Source organism: Varanus komodoensis, unplaced genomic scaffold (assembly GCF_004798865.1).
Source record: "Varanus komodoensis strain SLA01 unplaced genomic scaffold, ASM479886v1 scaffold12, whole genome shotgun sequence".
NCBI classification, from domain to species: domain Eukaryota; kingdom Metazoa; phylum Chordata; class Lepidosauria; order Squamata; family Varanidae; genus Varanus; species Varanus komodoensis.
The window spans coordinates 11,983,036-11,998,104 of record NW_025335349.1 but is presented as its reverse complement, the minus strand read 5'-3'; the positions used below and the strand labels follow the sequence as shown (position 1 = coordinate 11,998,104).

At 37.9% G+C, this 15,069-nt stretch overlaps 1 protein-coding gene across 14 annotated transcripts in view; it reads left to right on the top strand.

Moving 5' to 3' along the window:
* Positions 1-15,069, top strand: part of SNAP91 (synaptosome associated protein 91) — a 103,815-nt gene that overhangs the window by 22,025 nt on the left and 66,721 nt on the right. For 13 of the 14 annotated variants that reach the window (XM_044422141.1, XM_044422132.1, XM_044422138.1 and 10 more), the window contains exons 3-4: positions 9,140-9,282; positions 13,039-13,114. In XM_044422141.1, coding sequence (XP_044278076.1) covers positions 9,140-9,282; positions 13,039-13,114 — 219 coding nt within the window. Of the gene's footprint in view, positions 1-9,139; positions 9,283-13,038; positions 13,115-13,211; positions 13,336-15,069 lie in introns of those variants that run through there. The other variant, XM_044422139.1, reaches the window with a different exon arrangement.

The window sequence follows — 15,069 nt, the reverse complement described above, 5'->3', positions numbered from 1 at the left end:
GGTGTGGAAGAAAACAGAAAAATGGGTAGACATACTAACTACAGCTGGAATGAAACATATAATGAACCACCCCATTGTGGTTATCAGGGATATTAAGCTCTTCCTTGTATAGTTCTTCTGTGTATGCACCTCTTCTTAATCTCTTCTGCCTCTGTTAAGTCCCTGCCATTTTGGTCCTTTATTAAGCCCATCTTTGCATGAAACGTTCCCTTCATATCTCCAATTTTCTTGAATAGATCCCTGGTTCACCCTATTCTATTGTTTTCTTCTATTTCTTTGCACTGTTCATTTAAGAAGGTATTCTTATCTCTTCTAGCTATTCTCTAGAATTCTGCATTCAATTGGGTGTATCTTCCAGTGTCATATCTTTTTGCCTTTTGGTACTGTCCATGGGGTTTTCATGGCAAAGATACTGGAGTGGGTTGCCATTTCCTTCTGCAGTAGATCACTTTTTGTCAGAGTTCTCTGCTATGACCTGTCCGTCTTGGGTGGCCCTGCACGATATAGCTCATAGCTTCATTGAGCTACACAAGCTCCTTTGCCACGACAAGATAGTGATCCATGAAGGGGATCAGTGTTATATCAAATTATAAATTAAAAAAACTTGAACATAACTTAAGTAGGGATAAGGCACAAGGTTATGAAAAGCTGACTTTTTAGTTAAACATACTGATTGCATATAGTAAGATCAGCTTTTCTTTTCAAAATTCCTTAAATTAATCTTTATTTTATAATACACATTAAAATACACATTCTGTACTGAGAGGGAATATTATATTACTTCTTTGACCTAGTTATATAAACAACAAAATATTGCCAGGTTGCATAAAATGAATTACCTTTGCTGTGATCCCTTGCCACCTTCAACTTAGGAGATTTCTATTAAACCATTTGTCATATCATTTCATAACAATAATTTGAAAACCTTCCAATATCTTGAGCTTGCAAACCTGGCAGCTTAACTATTCAGAATGCTACCTTTTTTTCAAAAACAGATCTAGTAGAGCTAGGATTGATGGATTTGGCATATGTTGATTCAGGATTAAACCAATATCTGATAGCATCCCTCCTCCCAATCCTACCACATATGTGCGCATGTCCCTGACCCTGGGCATCCCTTCAAATTCTGAGGAAGACTGAGTGATTCAAAAGGGAGAGGGGCCTCTGATATCAACTGCAGACAATTTTCAAAGACATTTTTCTGGTACATGCTGAGATGGATCTACTGGGGGGCTTACTTAATAAACCTCAGAAATTGGTGTGCGCCTTGGGAATCTCCAAAAAGTCAGAAAGTTGGAGTTAAATTTTTGGTGCAGCATTGAAAAGCATGGCCTTAGATTTTGAATAATTTACATGCAAACAAGTAACTTGTATGAAATCAGCGCAAATCATTTAGTTGCAGCTGCTGTTTTTACAAAAGAACTATATCACTGTACAGAAGCAAAGAGTGTGATGTGAATTTATCCGCACCCCATATTGGTCCAGGTTTTACACATTTTTTTTTTCTGCAAGTGGTTCTAGAATTAATGCAAATATCAATGCGGAGACATCCTTGTCTCGTCCCCCTTTGAGGTATTAATAATAATGGAAGATGAATTTTGATCATTCATTCTCAGTTTCACTTCTGAATAAGATTAGATTTAGTCTAATAATACTTGAACAAAATTGGAATCATTCTAAATTTATGTTTCATCCTGATTAAAAACTTTGATTTCACACAGTCAAAAGCTTTAAATATATCCAATTACATTTAATAATAACCTAATGGGATCTGTTATATAGTGATTAGGGACAGAACAAGTCGGATCAGGATATATCTACTTCATTATAAAACTTTTCATACAATTTATTAATGCTTTTGTGAAAATGTTATGGTCTGCATTTAATGAGATTGGTCTGTAAGATCCTTGTGTGGTTTTAGAATTAGGGCTATACATGACTATCTCCATATTGCTGGGGAAGCCCTCCTAGATCATTGTTAAACAATGCAGTTCAGTGCGGTACCAAACTATCTTCATACATTTGATAACAGTAGTAATGATTTCACCTCCTTTACATTTTTCAAACCCTTTTTGTTGACTAAATAATGTCATTGGTTGGCAATACATTTTAGACAAACTTATTATTTCCAGTTTCTGTAGGTATTTCTGTTTTTTAAAAAAAATCATTTAAAAATGATGTGTGATCAATCTTTTTCTCACAGGAGGTATTCTGATACCCATTTAAAGATAATTCTCACTTCATCACAAGTACTATGTAAAAATGAAGTATGTGTTTTTATTTCAGTAATGTTGACTGTATACAAATTCATGCAGATTTAATTCATTTAGTTTTTGAAAAAAATGATACAAACTTTTAAATAAATCCTTTTAAAGTTTTAGATGGTAGCTGATAAATGTTGACTTTATTTTCAAAATTAGGTTTGTTCATGAAATAGTCTCACCCCACAGCAAAATTATTATTCTAATTTTTGGTACCTCTTCCTGTGGCATGTGCCTTAGCATTTCTGGTTGTGCTTATATCCTAATCCATTTTGAGTACTTTTATTTGTTTTTAGAAAAGTGGGCTATTATTATGAAATAAATGTCCTTTTACACTTATAAAAAGTGTTCTGTAAATAAGATACTGGGTCCAAATGTAGATCCCAATTTAGTCACTAATCTAGAACTGATCTTAATCAAACCATGACACAGTATTAAGGCTTGTTCAGGACATATTGAGGACGTACGGTGGGTGGAAAGTATTGATTCCTACAGTGCTGCTCCTGTCTCTCTAGCAGTAGTTGTGCTAAATGAATTTCCACTGTTTAAACACCCCTACCCCTTGCTGTACAGTTCATCATTTTTCTTCATTCATTTTAATTGGGTGGAGTCACCCAATACCATTTTAACAAAATTGTCAAATTCAGAAGACAACCACAATAATGATGGTGGGTTTGCAAAATCACAAAATAATTTAATGTTTATTCAGCAATAACATGTTGCAGTTTGGTGCTCTCCAGATTTTTAAAGATTATAATTCCTGTCTATTGGCCCTGCTGGCTGAAGCTAATTGGAATTGTAGTCCAAAGCACCAGATTGTGGAAAGCTCTTCTAGGAGAATTCATGGAACACTATAAAAGAATCAGTTTTCAAAAGGACCTTGACAGGCAGGAATATTGACTTCCTATAATTTGAAAACTAATGTGCTGAAACTAATAAGATAAAGTTAAGAGAGAAATGTAAAACCTTGCATTTAAGTTACCCCCGCCCAAAAAAAAAAAAAAACCTCTCAAAGATAAAGATATAGATATGGAAGGAGGAAAGCATGACTTGGCCACACAGCATGAGAAAAGGATCTCTGTGTCTCAGTTGATCATAAGATGAATATAAGCCAGTAATGCAGTGGGGTTAGCAAGGACATGTTGTCCAAATCATAGGAAGTCAAAAGTCCACTTGATTCTGTGCTGAACAGGTCATATTTGGAGTGTTATTTCCAGTTCCGAGTAGAATATTTTAAGAATGACATCGACAAACCAGAGTGCATCCAGATAAGAGTGACCCAGATGGTCAGAGGTCTGGAAAATGTGCTAGGAGAAAGAGTTGAAAGAACCTGAAGAAGTGACGCTTAAGAGGAGATGTGAGAGCAGATTTCAGATTTTGGAAGGGATGTCCTGCAGAAGATAGAGTACAGCTGTTGTCTGCTGTTCCCAGAGGGAGGACTACAGCCAGTGCTTGGAAATAACAAGAAAGCGGATTTCAAATAAACATTAGGGTAAGAGCTGTTGGACAATGGAACATACTTCTTGGGAGGTAATGGGTCATCCTTCAGTGGAAATATTTAAGTAGAATTTAAGCAGACAACCCTAATGGGTCATCCTTCAGTGGAAATATTTAAGCAGAAACTGAGCAGTAATCTGCCAGAGATGTTTTAGCTGTATTTTATGATAGATTACCTTCAAGGTCCCCTTCAGGCTATGATTCTTAGTTAAGGGAAAATATTTGAATATGCTTAATACCCCATTTGGTCCCTTATGGCTGAAAAGGACAGGAGAGTTAACCCATTACATTTAGAACTTGGCATACTGAAGTTTTTCATGTAGGTACAAGTGTGCCATTAGAAAGTAAATCATCACAGTGAGTAACATTGCAATGTATCTGAGTACTGTAGAATGTGTGTTCACAGATTGGAATTCACTTAGATTTTTACAGTTATTACTTACTTACTTATTACTTATTAGATTACCTACAAGTCAGATCATATTTACTTAGAGCTTGTTTTTCTTCTTCAAAATAAAGGCACTCAGGGCTCGTACTATGTACACTAAAATGGAGGAAGACATGCTAATGTCTGAACAGCGGCAAGTAGATATCCTCCAATAATTTGAGTACTGACTGTATTCCACACACATAAGGAAGGAAGGACAAAAGAAAGAAATGATGGAATAAAAGGCAAAAGAGCGTATGAAATAGTGAACAGTACTTCACTGAGGTCAGTCAAGGCAAGTCAAAGCTATGCTTCATGATTTAAAACTTTAAGATGCTCTGGCAGCTTAAAATTTTCCCTGTCGCTTTTTTTTGTTTTTGTTCTGCTGGAGAGAAAATCATAAAGAAAACGTAACTGTGGTGAGGTATGTTCAAAAATGGGACTGGATTTTTTCCACTGCTGTTGTGGTCTTTGGCATTCTTTCATCATGGGCAAGACCCACACTGGCCTTTCTCTTAAATATGTGTGTTGGCATATTTCTGTAGATATAGGTCCCAGGCAGCAAATGCACTATTTCTCAAGCTGTGGATTGGGACTCAGATGGGATGGGGAACAAAACTGATTTTGCATCTTTTATGACTGGTTCCATAAATTACCTGACTATTCCTTGTTGCATCTTGACTTGATTTAGCTGCTTATCCACTGACAATGGAAGCAAAAAGCAATTGACTCAACTTATAATAGGATAGATCTAAGGCTAATCTCTAGGGTACTTTTTAAGGCAGTCTTGGAATTAGCTACTTGTCCTGATTCTTCTACATGAAGACTTGCTTTTTATGCCACATTATGGCACCATATACAGATGGGTTGGCAGTAGAAGTCACCTCTGTACAAAATAGTTGTAAAGTAGTTTACCAGCCATCTATGGTACCTTTTTAAATGAGTGATTTTAATTTTGAGATCCATCAGGAAAAAGCTCAGCAAACATTATGCTGCAAATAAGAGCAGGACATAATTTCATTCACTTGTGCACCAATTAAACTCTAGTTCCTCCTATGTACCTGCCAGCACCTCTTATATATCTCTTACATTTCTTTGTGAAACAAAATGCTAGCCTTTAGTCTAAAGGAGAAAAATGTGAAAGTTGCAGCATTCCTATGTCCAGCTGTGCTTTCCTTGATCGCTTGGAAAGACAGTCATGGTTGCAATGCAGCATTCTTTTTCCTGGACTGCAGAGGAATTGTTTGTTGAAAATATAGTGTCCAATCTGTCACTGTTGGGCATTTCAAGAGAAATTTAGTGCGAGGGATTAAAGTTTAAAACGTTATTGCAGCTATCAGTTCTGTAACAGACAGGACAGAAGATTAAAAGACATAAAATTACTAATCAAGGCAGTTGCCAGTGATATAACACTTACATAAAATGATAAGTAGTTTACAAATAAAATAGTAAATGTGGATCTTGCTCATTAGTTGCATGGATCCACTTATTATGTGTTTTTCTTTTTATGGGAATGTATTTTTCCCTCCAGTACACATCTCCAAAGTACAGCTGCTGTTACTCCCTTGCAGACTGGGGGCAGGAAGAAATAGACGATGTTGAGAATGAAAGGAAGAAAGAAAAATGGTTGTGGGAATATTGTGCATTTGTATCAGAGATGATGGATAGTATCCCTAGATCTTTGTACTGCATCTCCTTGAAGTAAGATGTTTTTTGCCTACCCTTTGCCCTTTTATTCATGAAGTTTACATTACCTGGATAGAGCTTGACCAGTGGGGTGCTTTTTGTGTTTATTTGATCATGAATAACCTCTTATGCCTCTTCTAGTTTTTCTGTAAGGAAGTGTCAAGTTCATTTTAATGTCAAATTCTCCACATAACATAAGCTCCTGCTTTTAAGGATTAATAAACGTTTGTGTGATCTCCCCATTGAGTTAAATGTGTACGCTGCAAAAAAGCCCCCCCCCCTCCAACCCCCAGCATGAATTCAGTTGAGTAAATACTGGCTTAATAGACTCACTATCAGATAATTGCCTGCCTAACCGGACTAAGAGGATTTTTTTAAGGTAATAATTTTTCGTCTTGTAGAAACTGCTCTTTTTATTCTACTTTTCATACCAGAGAAGCTAGTCAGACAGTAACACAATAGCTTTACTGAGAATAATGGGGCTATAATTTAGTTTATCTGCTGACCTTAATATTTGAGCAGCTGCTTTGAGCAGTGGTTGCTGAGAGGAGGGGGCTGGTCATTCTTCCTGAGCCTACCCTACTCATTCCTCCTGGTTGATACATTCTGGGGCCATTGCACAGGCATGTGGATTAACCAGTGAGCCTCAAAGGGAGCAGGTGCTGCTGGGCTTGTTGGTTTGAGGCTTCATTGGTACATGCAGATGAGATTGCCACATAAACAGTTGCCACCAGGTGGGGTTGGGAAGGTATGGCGGTAAGGCCTTGGGTGTGATGTTTGGGATTACCTGTTTACCAACTGAAGTTTACTTGTTTCCTCAGTCCTGCAGGAAAATTCAGCTGCCAGTCTGAATGGTTTCTCTAATGGAATTGGAGTAGGTGTGGGAGGATCTTATTGTAGCGTCAATAGAGACAGTAGTGCCGATTTATTCCTTCTTGCTGCTCTTGGTTTTTCAAGAATCTGCAACTGCAAATACTGCATTTAGAGTTGCAAAAGGAGTTACATGTTTTAGATTTGAAATGGTCCTTTCCTGCCTCTTAGGCTATCATTGTATACAGTCATAAAACTGACAGGTTCTACTTTGTAATCATATAGTTTATAAACAAATGTTTTGAAAAGTTCACACAAAGCTAATGCCATAGCTGTTGAACTGGAGCCTAAACTGTTTCCAGTTTAAGTGTCTGGCTGTTGGGACAATAAATTGTGGGCAGACTAGTTTGCTAGATAATAATGTGAAGTGACTTTAAATTACTGCTGATTGCCAAGTCCCTATTGATCCCTATACTTACCATATTTCTGTGGAAACCTAGGAGCTTTGCAAGCTAGACGATTCCCAGAAATCAGCAGATTGACTAAGAGAGAATTATTAAGGACCAAGCTGCAATAACAACAGCTCTTAAAGGTCTTGTAGATTCAAGAATTATGTACTTGAATTGGTGCTAGAGAAATATAATGAGCATAGGGATCAATATGAGCATATCAATTAGCAAAAATCAGCAATAAATAAAAGTAAATAGCTTTACTCTAATGTACTTTATTATTACTGTGTTACGCTTCTGGTTGCTGGCCACCTAATAAAAATTAAAATAAGAAAATATATTGTTTCTAGACCTACAAAATAAATACATAATCCATTAAAATTTTCAGTTGCAGGTTTTTCTATGAAGTTGGTGTAGTGGTGTAGCTGTAGCAAAAATAATGTTCCATCATGAAGGGAATGGATTGGTTTTTATGTACCTGTTACAGTTTATTTGACAAACCGACTATAACTGAATACCAGTTTGGCTAATGATAATATCCAACATATTAATACACCTAAAGTGCAGCAGATAGAAAGCATTTAACTTGAATTTGATTGTAGTCTGTCTTCAAAAGCATATCATTAACTTTTCTTCATTCAGCCTTGATGTGCTGGCAGGGATACATGTGTATACAGTTCTGTGTTGTCATCATATTGGACAGTATGTTTGACAGGAAACCTCCATTAGTGAATGGTATCTGTCCCACACCAAGTGCTATGCACACCGAGGAGGTCGTCATATGGAGAGGTGATAATTGTAAAGAAGGTGGTCTCCTACCTTATACCTCAGTTGACAGGCATATCTTTCAAAGGTAAGGGAATAGAGGCTGGGGCAAGGGAAGGGTTATTTTCTCTTGTCTAGTTATCGTTCTGACATATTAAGTCATGGTTAGGTGTGGTGAGAGACTGGATCCATTTTGAGTTGAGTACTGTTGCTTCATGTTGGGACCAACCAAAATTGGACTCCGGTTGTACCACTGTCGCTCGTTACCCTTCCTTCCAAGAGACTCCTGTTCTCTTCTGCCTTCTCCATGCTAAGGCTTTTTTAACTAAAAGAGCTGATGGTGGAGGACTAGCACAGAGATCGTGTGAGTGAAGCAAAAACTGGCTTCTCTGAAGTTTTCAAATGCTAGGAAGAAAACCTGGTGCCTTATGCATTCAGCTAGGACACTTGGAAAGCCTAATCAAGAACCAAAGAACCCACACATCCCTGTTTATATTCTCTGTAGTTTGGAAAGAATGGCACCGCTTTTTATTTTTCAGCTTCTGATTCTAGTATCCAAAAGAATTAAGTGAACTGATAGCTTAATGTGGGGGTAGAACTATACTTTAGGGACAAACATGCAGTTTTTCTTCCTGTAGTTATATAATATTTTGGCCTTTCTCCATTCACGTAACACCTTTCCACAGTAGATACTCCAAGACATGTTTGCTGAGCAAAAGTGGCTGGTAGAAAAGAAATTGAAGCATTTAACTCCTTGGCCCCGAGTATATTCTCTGCCATTTATGCATGGTATGTTAACTATTTATGTAGGCTAGTGGCAAATAAGAGAATAACTTGTTTGCAATTGAAGTGGAGTTGCATTGCAAATACAGGAGATTGGAGGGACGTCTTGAGAATGCCTAGAGAATGCAGGGGGATAAACTGCTCCAATTTAATTGCACCATATGATTTGAAATGAATTACCTTTTCTGGATAGAATCATATACTTAAAAATCAAACACTTGGTAGTTTCTCGCATGTGGTAATAAACTTAAGCAATCAGGAAGGAAAGTTGCCTTTTTCTAACCTTATTTTAGGGTTTATGTGTTTCCCAAGGCATTTATATGGACTAATAATTTTTCTAACTAATTAAAAACTCACTCTAAAATCTAAGAATTGTTGCAACCTTGCTTATGAACTTCAGTGATTGTGAGCACCTGGTTTAACAAATATGTTTTCTCTCTATTTTCTGATTTCCAAAATAGATCTGATCCAGGCTACGAATGAGACAAATGTCAATATTCCCCAAATGGCTGATACACTCTTTGAGCGGGCAACAAACAGTAGTTGGGTGGTTGTGTTCAAAGCCTTAGTTACAACACATCATTTAATGGTTCATGGCAATGAGGTAAGTGTAGTGCATTCTCAAAGCCAACCTTTAATCAAGTAGTAGAAATGCAGAAATAAACTAAATGCCATTTTCTTAAATGCATATTAAATGCTATTTTCACTTCCAGTTATTGAAAAGGCAGTCATTCTTGGCTTCTGAAGGAATTTTATAGTCTTTTCTGATAGCACTTTCCTTTAGATAAGGAAGCATGGCCAAATTTTGCATTAATTCCATCCCTGCCTTCCTAGAGTAATCCTATGAAGTATTAGAGAAGCAAAGCTTCTGCTAAGGTCCATGGCAGTTCACTTTGAATTTATACTTCCCTTCTTTGATACTTTTAAACCTTTCCTGTCGCATTCTTATTGGAAAGAGAATTCTTTCATAGATCAGGAAGCAGGATCGATCAGACTGTTGCTTCTCCATTAGTTCCTATTTACTAGGCCTTGAATGTGGTCACGTCTGCCAAGAATGCCAGCAGCACATGCTCCCTTTGTATTTCACTGGCACAAAAAAGAGCTACCTGGCACAAAAATGTGTGCCATAATTCCTCAGGAATTCACATACTATTTCAGATTTCAGTGGCAATGTGGTGGTGAATGGAAGGTAGATCAAGATCCACTGGTAGATTTCTGGGTGATATAAGACAGATTGGAAAAGATTTCTGACATCCATTAGTTCAACAATAGCAAAACATTTTATATGGCTGAAATTACGCTGGTGAAATTGGGATAACCAGAAGTAGATTTTTGTGTGGAGGAACCCTGAGTTCCATTCAGTTCTGATACTCGGGACTAATGCCTGGACTTGGACTTCCTGAATTCTATGGGTATATCTTTTACATCTTGCTATGATTAGTGACTCTTGAAGGGTTCTAGTAAATACAAATAAGGAAAGCAAAATAGATCGTGCATGTCTGAAGTCTTCCAGCTCTGCTTAAATGGGTGACGACCCCAGGGTCTCTTTCACACAAAGCCAATCCCAAATCCAGGAATGTACATAAATGGGTGAGGAGGGAAGATACATAAGAGCCATACCTCTTCCTTGGCTTATAGTTGTTTCTTGGTTCCTCAAGACAAAGACCTTACTAGAAATTAAATGACTAACAGCATTTCTTTAATGGAAGCATTTCCGGACACAGATGTTTATTGCTGCCACTACTACTGTCAGGATAAATTGGGCCTTCCGTGATCTCTAAGAAGTATCTGCATATTACCAAAAGATATGTTCACAGTAGGCAACACTGTCCCTTTTTGTATGACCATTTGCATCTCCAGAACAGAGCATTGCCACAGTCCATTTCACCAAGTCATCAATGTCCTTGGTGGTACATGTGAAACAGGGAGGTGTTTGTATCAGTTCTTCATTGAGGAGGAAAAGGAAGTTGTTCATTCTAAAACACATTGTCTTGGCTTGGGCAAAACTGGATTTGTTGTTAACTTACACAACAGCCGATTGACTCTGATACAGCAGCTGGGATCACTTCAGAGAAGTTTTAGATATATTGAAGGACAGGATGATCCTGGGACTAGTGGAATGCATTCATGGAACTGGGATCTTGCATACAATGGAGAAAGCAGAATTCATGCTCCAGCAGGATATCATATTTTTCCAGACTTGGTAAAATGACCTTATTGTCACACCAGACCTCTCTGGGGATACTACTTCCATTCAGGTCAGAAATTATCAGTCAGTACCATCATCCAGTGGAGACTTCCCAGGATCTTCACTTTAGTCTTGATTATGATTAGCTCCACAGTGCTTTTCATAGGGAATAATCTTTCAATGCTTATTGCATCTCTCAGCACCACATATACAGTCCATAATCCAACAGGAGGGGGCTCTGTCTTTGCTCAGATGATGCAGTCACAGTTGGATTCCCAGAAAAGCGTTTGAGCATCAAACTAGCTCTGCTTTGCTTCTAGGATCAGAGTCAAAGCTGTTAGGCTCTTGTCAGGACAGGCAAACATTCTTCTGCTCTTCTCATTTCAATCTGGGGTGGTAATATGCCATTATGTGAAGACATTAATGTCGGAATTTGAGTCTGCCTCCTCATACAAGTGGATGCATTTCTTTTGATGAATTTTTCTTTTCCTTGGCTTTCAGACAAAATCAAAAGTCTTACTTTAGAACAGCCTTAAAAGGTCCAGTAATAGAGCACTGTTGTGATTTTCTATTTTTTATACCTGTCTATATCCAGTGTGTTGCCTGAGACACTTCGCAGAAAAACACTTCAGTGTGACAAGGAACTACCAAAAGAGAATTGGAATGCCAAAAATCCCAGCCCCTGTAAAAGAAACATAGAAACATAGCAAGTCAGAAGGGAGCTCCTGGGCCATTTAGTCTTACCCCCAGCTCCACTCATGACATGCCTACCATGTGCATGTCCAGCCTATCCTTGAACACCCTCACTGATGGGGCTTCAGCCACCTCCCGTGGAAGCCCATGCCATACCCTAGGGATCTTAACTGTCAGGACTACTTACTGGCATCTAACTTGGACCTTGATTCCCTGTGCTTTGCTCTATTGGAACCCACCCTGCCCTCCTCCACAGGGGAAAACAGGCCTCAACCCACCTGGGCGTGATATTCCCTCACATACCTATATGTCGCCAACAGGTCCCCTCTGAGTCTCCTCTTCTCCAGGCTGAAGAGACCCAGTTCCCTCAGTCTCACCTCATATGGCTTCCCCTGCAAACCAGCCGTCATTCTTGTGGCCCTACACTGCACCAATTCCAACCTGGCTATATCTCTTCTGTAATGTGGGGCCCAGAACTGAAAAGAGGAAAAGATGACTAAAACCTCATGGGCTGTATATTGCCAGCTCATGTAAAAATCAAAGAAGTGTAGTTGCATACCTGTTAATCTTTGTAGTATAGATTTTATGTAAGCCCTGTTTCCCTGCAATGAGTCACTTGACTAGCTGACGCTTTGGAAGCCCAACTTTAATTCTGTATTTTGAAATGCTTGCCCTTAACTCATATTTTTATTGTACAAATTACTTAACAGTTATCATGTAAATGTATGGGCAGTTTGGGTGGGAGGTACCAACAGTTCCTGACATAAGCATGAATTGAATATTTTCCCCTTTACCTCCCTCTGCAGCCCTCCACACTGCTCTAAAATATGTGCAGAGGATTTTGTATTCCTCTGGAACAGATTTTGAAGTTACAGTGGGAGAGCAGGAATTGTCCCTTCTGGTTCTACTGATGGAACTGTTTGCATCAGCAAAATGACAGCACTGGATCCGATCCATAGTATTGTAAAATACAAGGTTATGTTAGCACTGTTGTATGTTGTGATTGCATCATAAGCAGATATTTGATATTAAGGTGTGAGCGCTCATTTGTATACTTACTTCACTCAGAGAATAATATTTTAGTCTTTTCCCATAATGCTATCAGAATCTTTCCATGTACTAGGCATATGGGAATGCTATGTTTTTCAATTAAATGGCACAGTTGTTTGGGATCAGCAATTTGGGATCAGCTGTAGGACGTGCTAAAATTTGACCTTCAATCTGTGTTATTAAATGCACAAACTGGATAGTGTAATTAAGTCACTTTTTGTGGAAGAAGGCAATACAGATTCTGGTTGTCTGAAATGAATCATCTATATCCACTCTAGGTGGAATTATTTATATTGGCAAGAAAACTCTGAAGTTATGGTGTAAATTATAACATAATTCTCATGTTTTTCGCCATGCTTGTGGGTCTTTCATAAAGTAGTAATAAAACAGTGCTGAAGAACTAATCTTATCATTTTTCTTGCCCCATAGAGGTTTATTCAGTATTTGGCATCTAGAAACACACTATTCAATCTCAGCAATTTTTTGGACAAAAGTGGATCACATGGTAAGAATATTCACTTTCAGTAATGTTTTGTTGGTATTTGTGAAAAGTTGTTATCACTTAAAGCAGAAATGAGAATTATTCCCCTTGTGTTTTATAGCATTTCAGTTGGATCAAGATGAACTCTGTGTGATAAACCATGAACATTGATATATATCTTCCCAGATACAGATTGATGCATATTTTTGCAATGATACTGAAGCATTATTTCTAAACAACATATGGTACAAATCTCTTTGTTAAATTTTAATTGAAAAATAGGGCTTCAGCAATGTGCAAGTACACTATTTAACAGTGAAGCCATTTTAAACAGAATAAAAATTCAGCTTTAAAGCTTCTCCAAGAGAAAGGCTTGGAGAAGGCTTTTCTAGTCCTGTCAGATCAAAGTGAATAAAGCTTCTGTTTAGGTCAACAGGAATTAGCAAGTAGAATAATTGGCAAATAGACTTCAGTGGGTGGAACTTCAAGGTCACACATGTAAATACTCTGTTTGTTCAAGCTACTGTGCCTCTAGTGTAGTAGCATAATATGGAATAAAAGTGTAGGAGTAAATATGGACTCCTAATAAAGCATAGTAGCCATTGTTTAATACAATGTGAAAGATCTTGCACATAATTCAGTATCCTAAGTCGACCCGTATGCCAAGGTTTTACAACTATGTGAAATATACTTAGTTTAGACCAACCTTAAAAGAAGTCATTTATTCTTCTCTCTGCAGAATTGTGTAGCACTGTCCTGCTCCTTATTTGTGGGCTCATGTGGTTGGGGAGAGATTATGTAGATCTCATTTTCTTTGTAACTTAGCAGAAAGGAAAAAGTAAACTCTGCTAGCTGGGGAAGGGATAATGGAAGAGGAAAGGGAAATGCCAGGGGAGAGAATACTCTCAGCTAGAACAACTTCACTAGATTCCTGAAATTTCAGTATTATGCTCTTTCCCCAAAGGAGATAACAAGAAAGAGTTTATGTACTGGGTGTGTTCAAGTCTGGATCTACACGTTTAAGAATGAAACTCATAAATGTGCTGTTTTAGAAGGCTCTTCTCCAATTTCCTGCATTGCCTTGCATTAAAACCAGGCTCCGTCTATGCTTAGTTGATGGAACTAGATAAAATTTCATAGGAACTGCAGAAGGGGTCAATGGCAGTTGCTGGCTGCCCTCAATCCAGTATCAAGTCTCTATCCAAAATGGGAATGTTATATTAGTAGTCTACTATTTCTTAACCTTGGATTCAACTGCATTTCAAGGGCAGATAACTGCATTTTTGCCTCTTCCTCTAAATTCCTCCTTTTCTTATCTTCAACCATGTCTGTTTTAGATTATAAGTTCCACTGGGTCAAAGACCTCTCTCTTTTCCTATGTAATTCTGTAAGACAGCATGTACACCATATGGATAATACCATATGATTGTTCCATATGGATAATAATTTTCATGAGAAAACTTCATTCCCATTGTATGCACATCAGGAAAGCTTTCATATGTATTATAGGATGATAAACTTTGCATAGGTCTTGTTCATATATCACAGCAAGCGTCCTTTATTATTTTAATTATAAGTTATCTTAAGTCCTTTTCCTTTGACTAGTTGCTCCTTCAACAAGTGGGGGTGGCTGCCCAAACCATGGACCCACCATCTGTCATTTGGTTAAACTTATGTGCAACTCAGAAACTCTTTTCTTGGCTATTTCTTTAGCTTGTTGATGGAGAAACAAGCTAGAGTTCCTGATTCACTTTACATAACACTTACTAAACCAGGGGTGGAGGTTCTGTGGTTTGTTCAGCTGGTCCCACTCACTTGAGAGCAACAGGAAAGCATGCTGCCCTGTTCAGATAACACACACACACATTAAAATATACTGTTAGTCATGTCTGGGTCATATAGTATAGATGATATGTGATGTAAATCCTTGGTGTAATCCAAGAAAGAACTGGTGACTTACACAAGTGGATTGTACATAC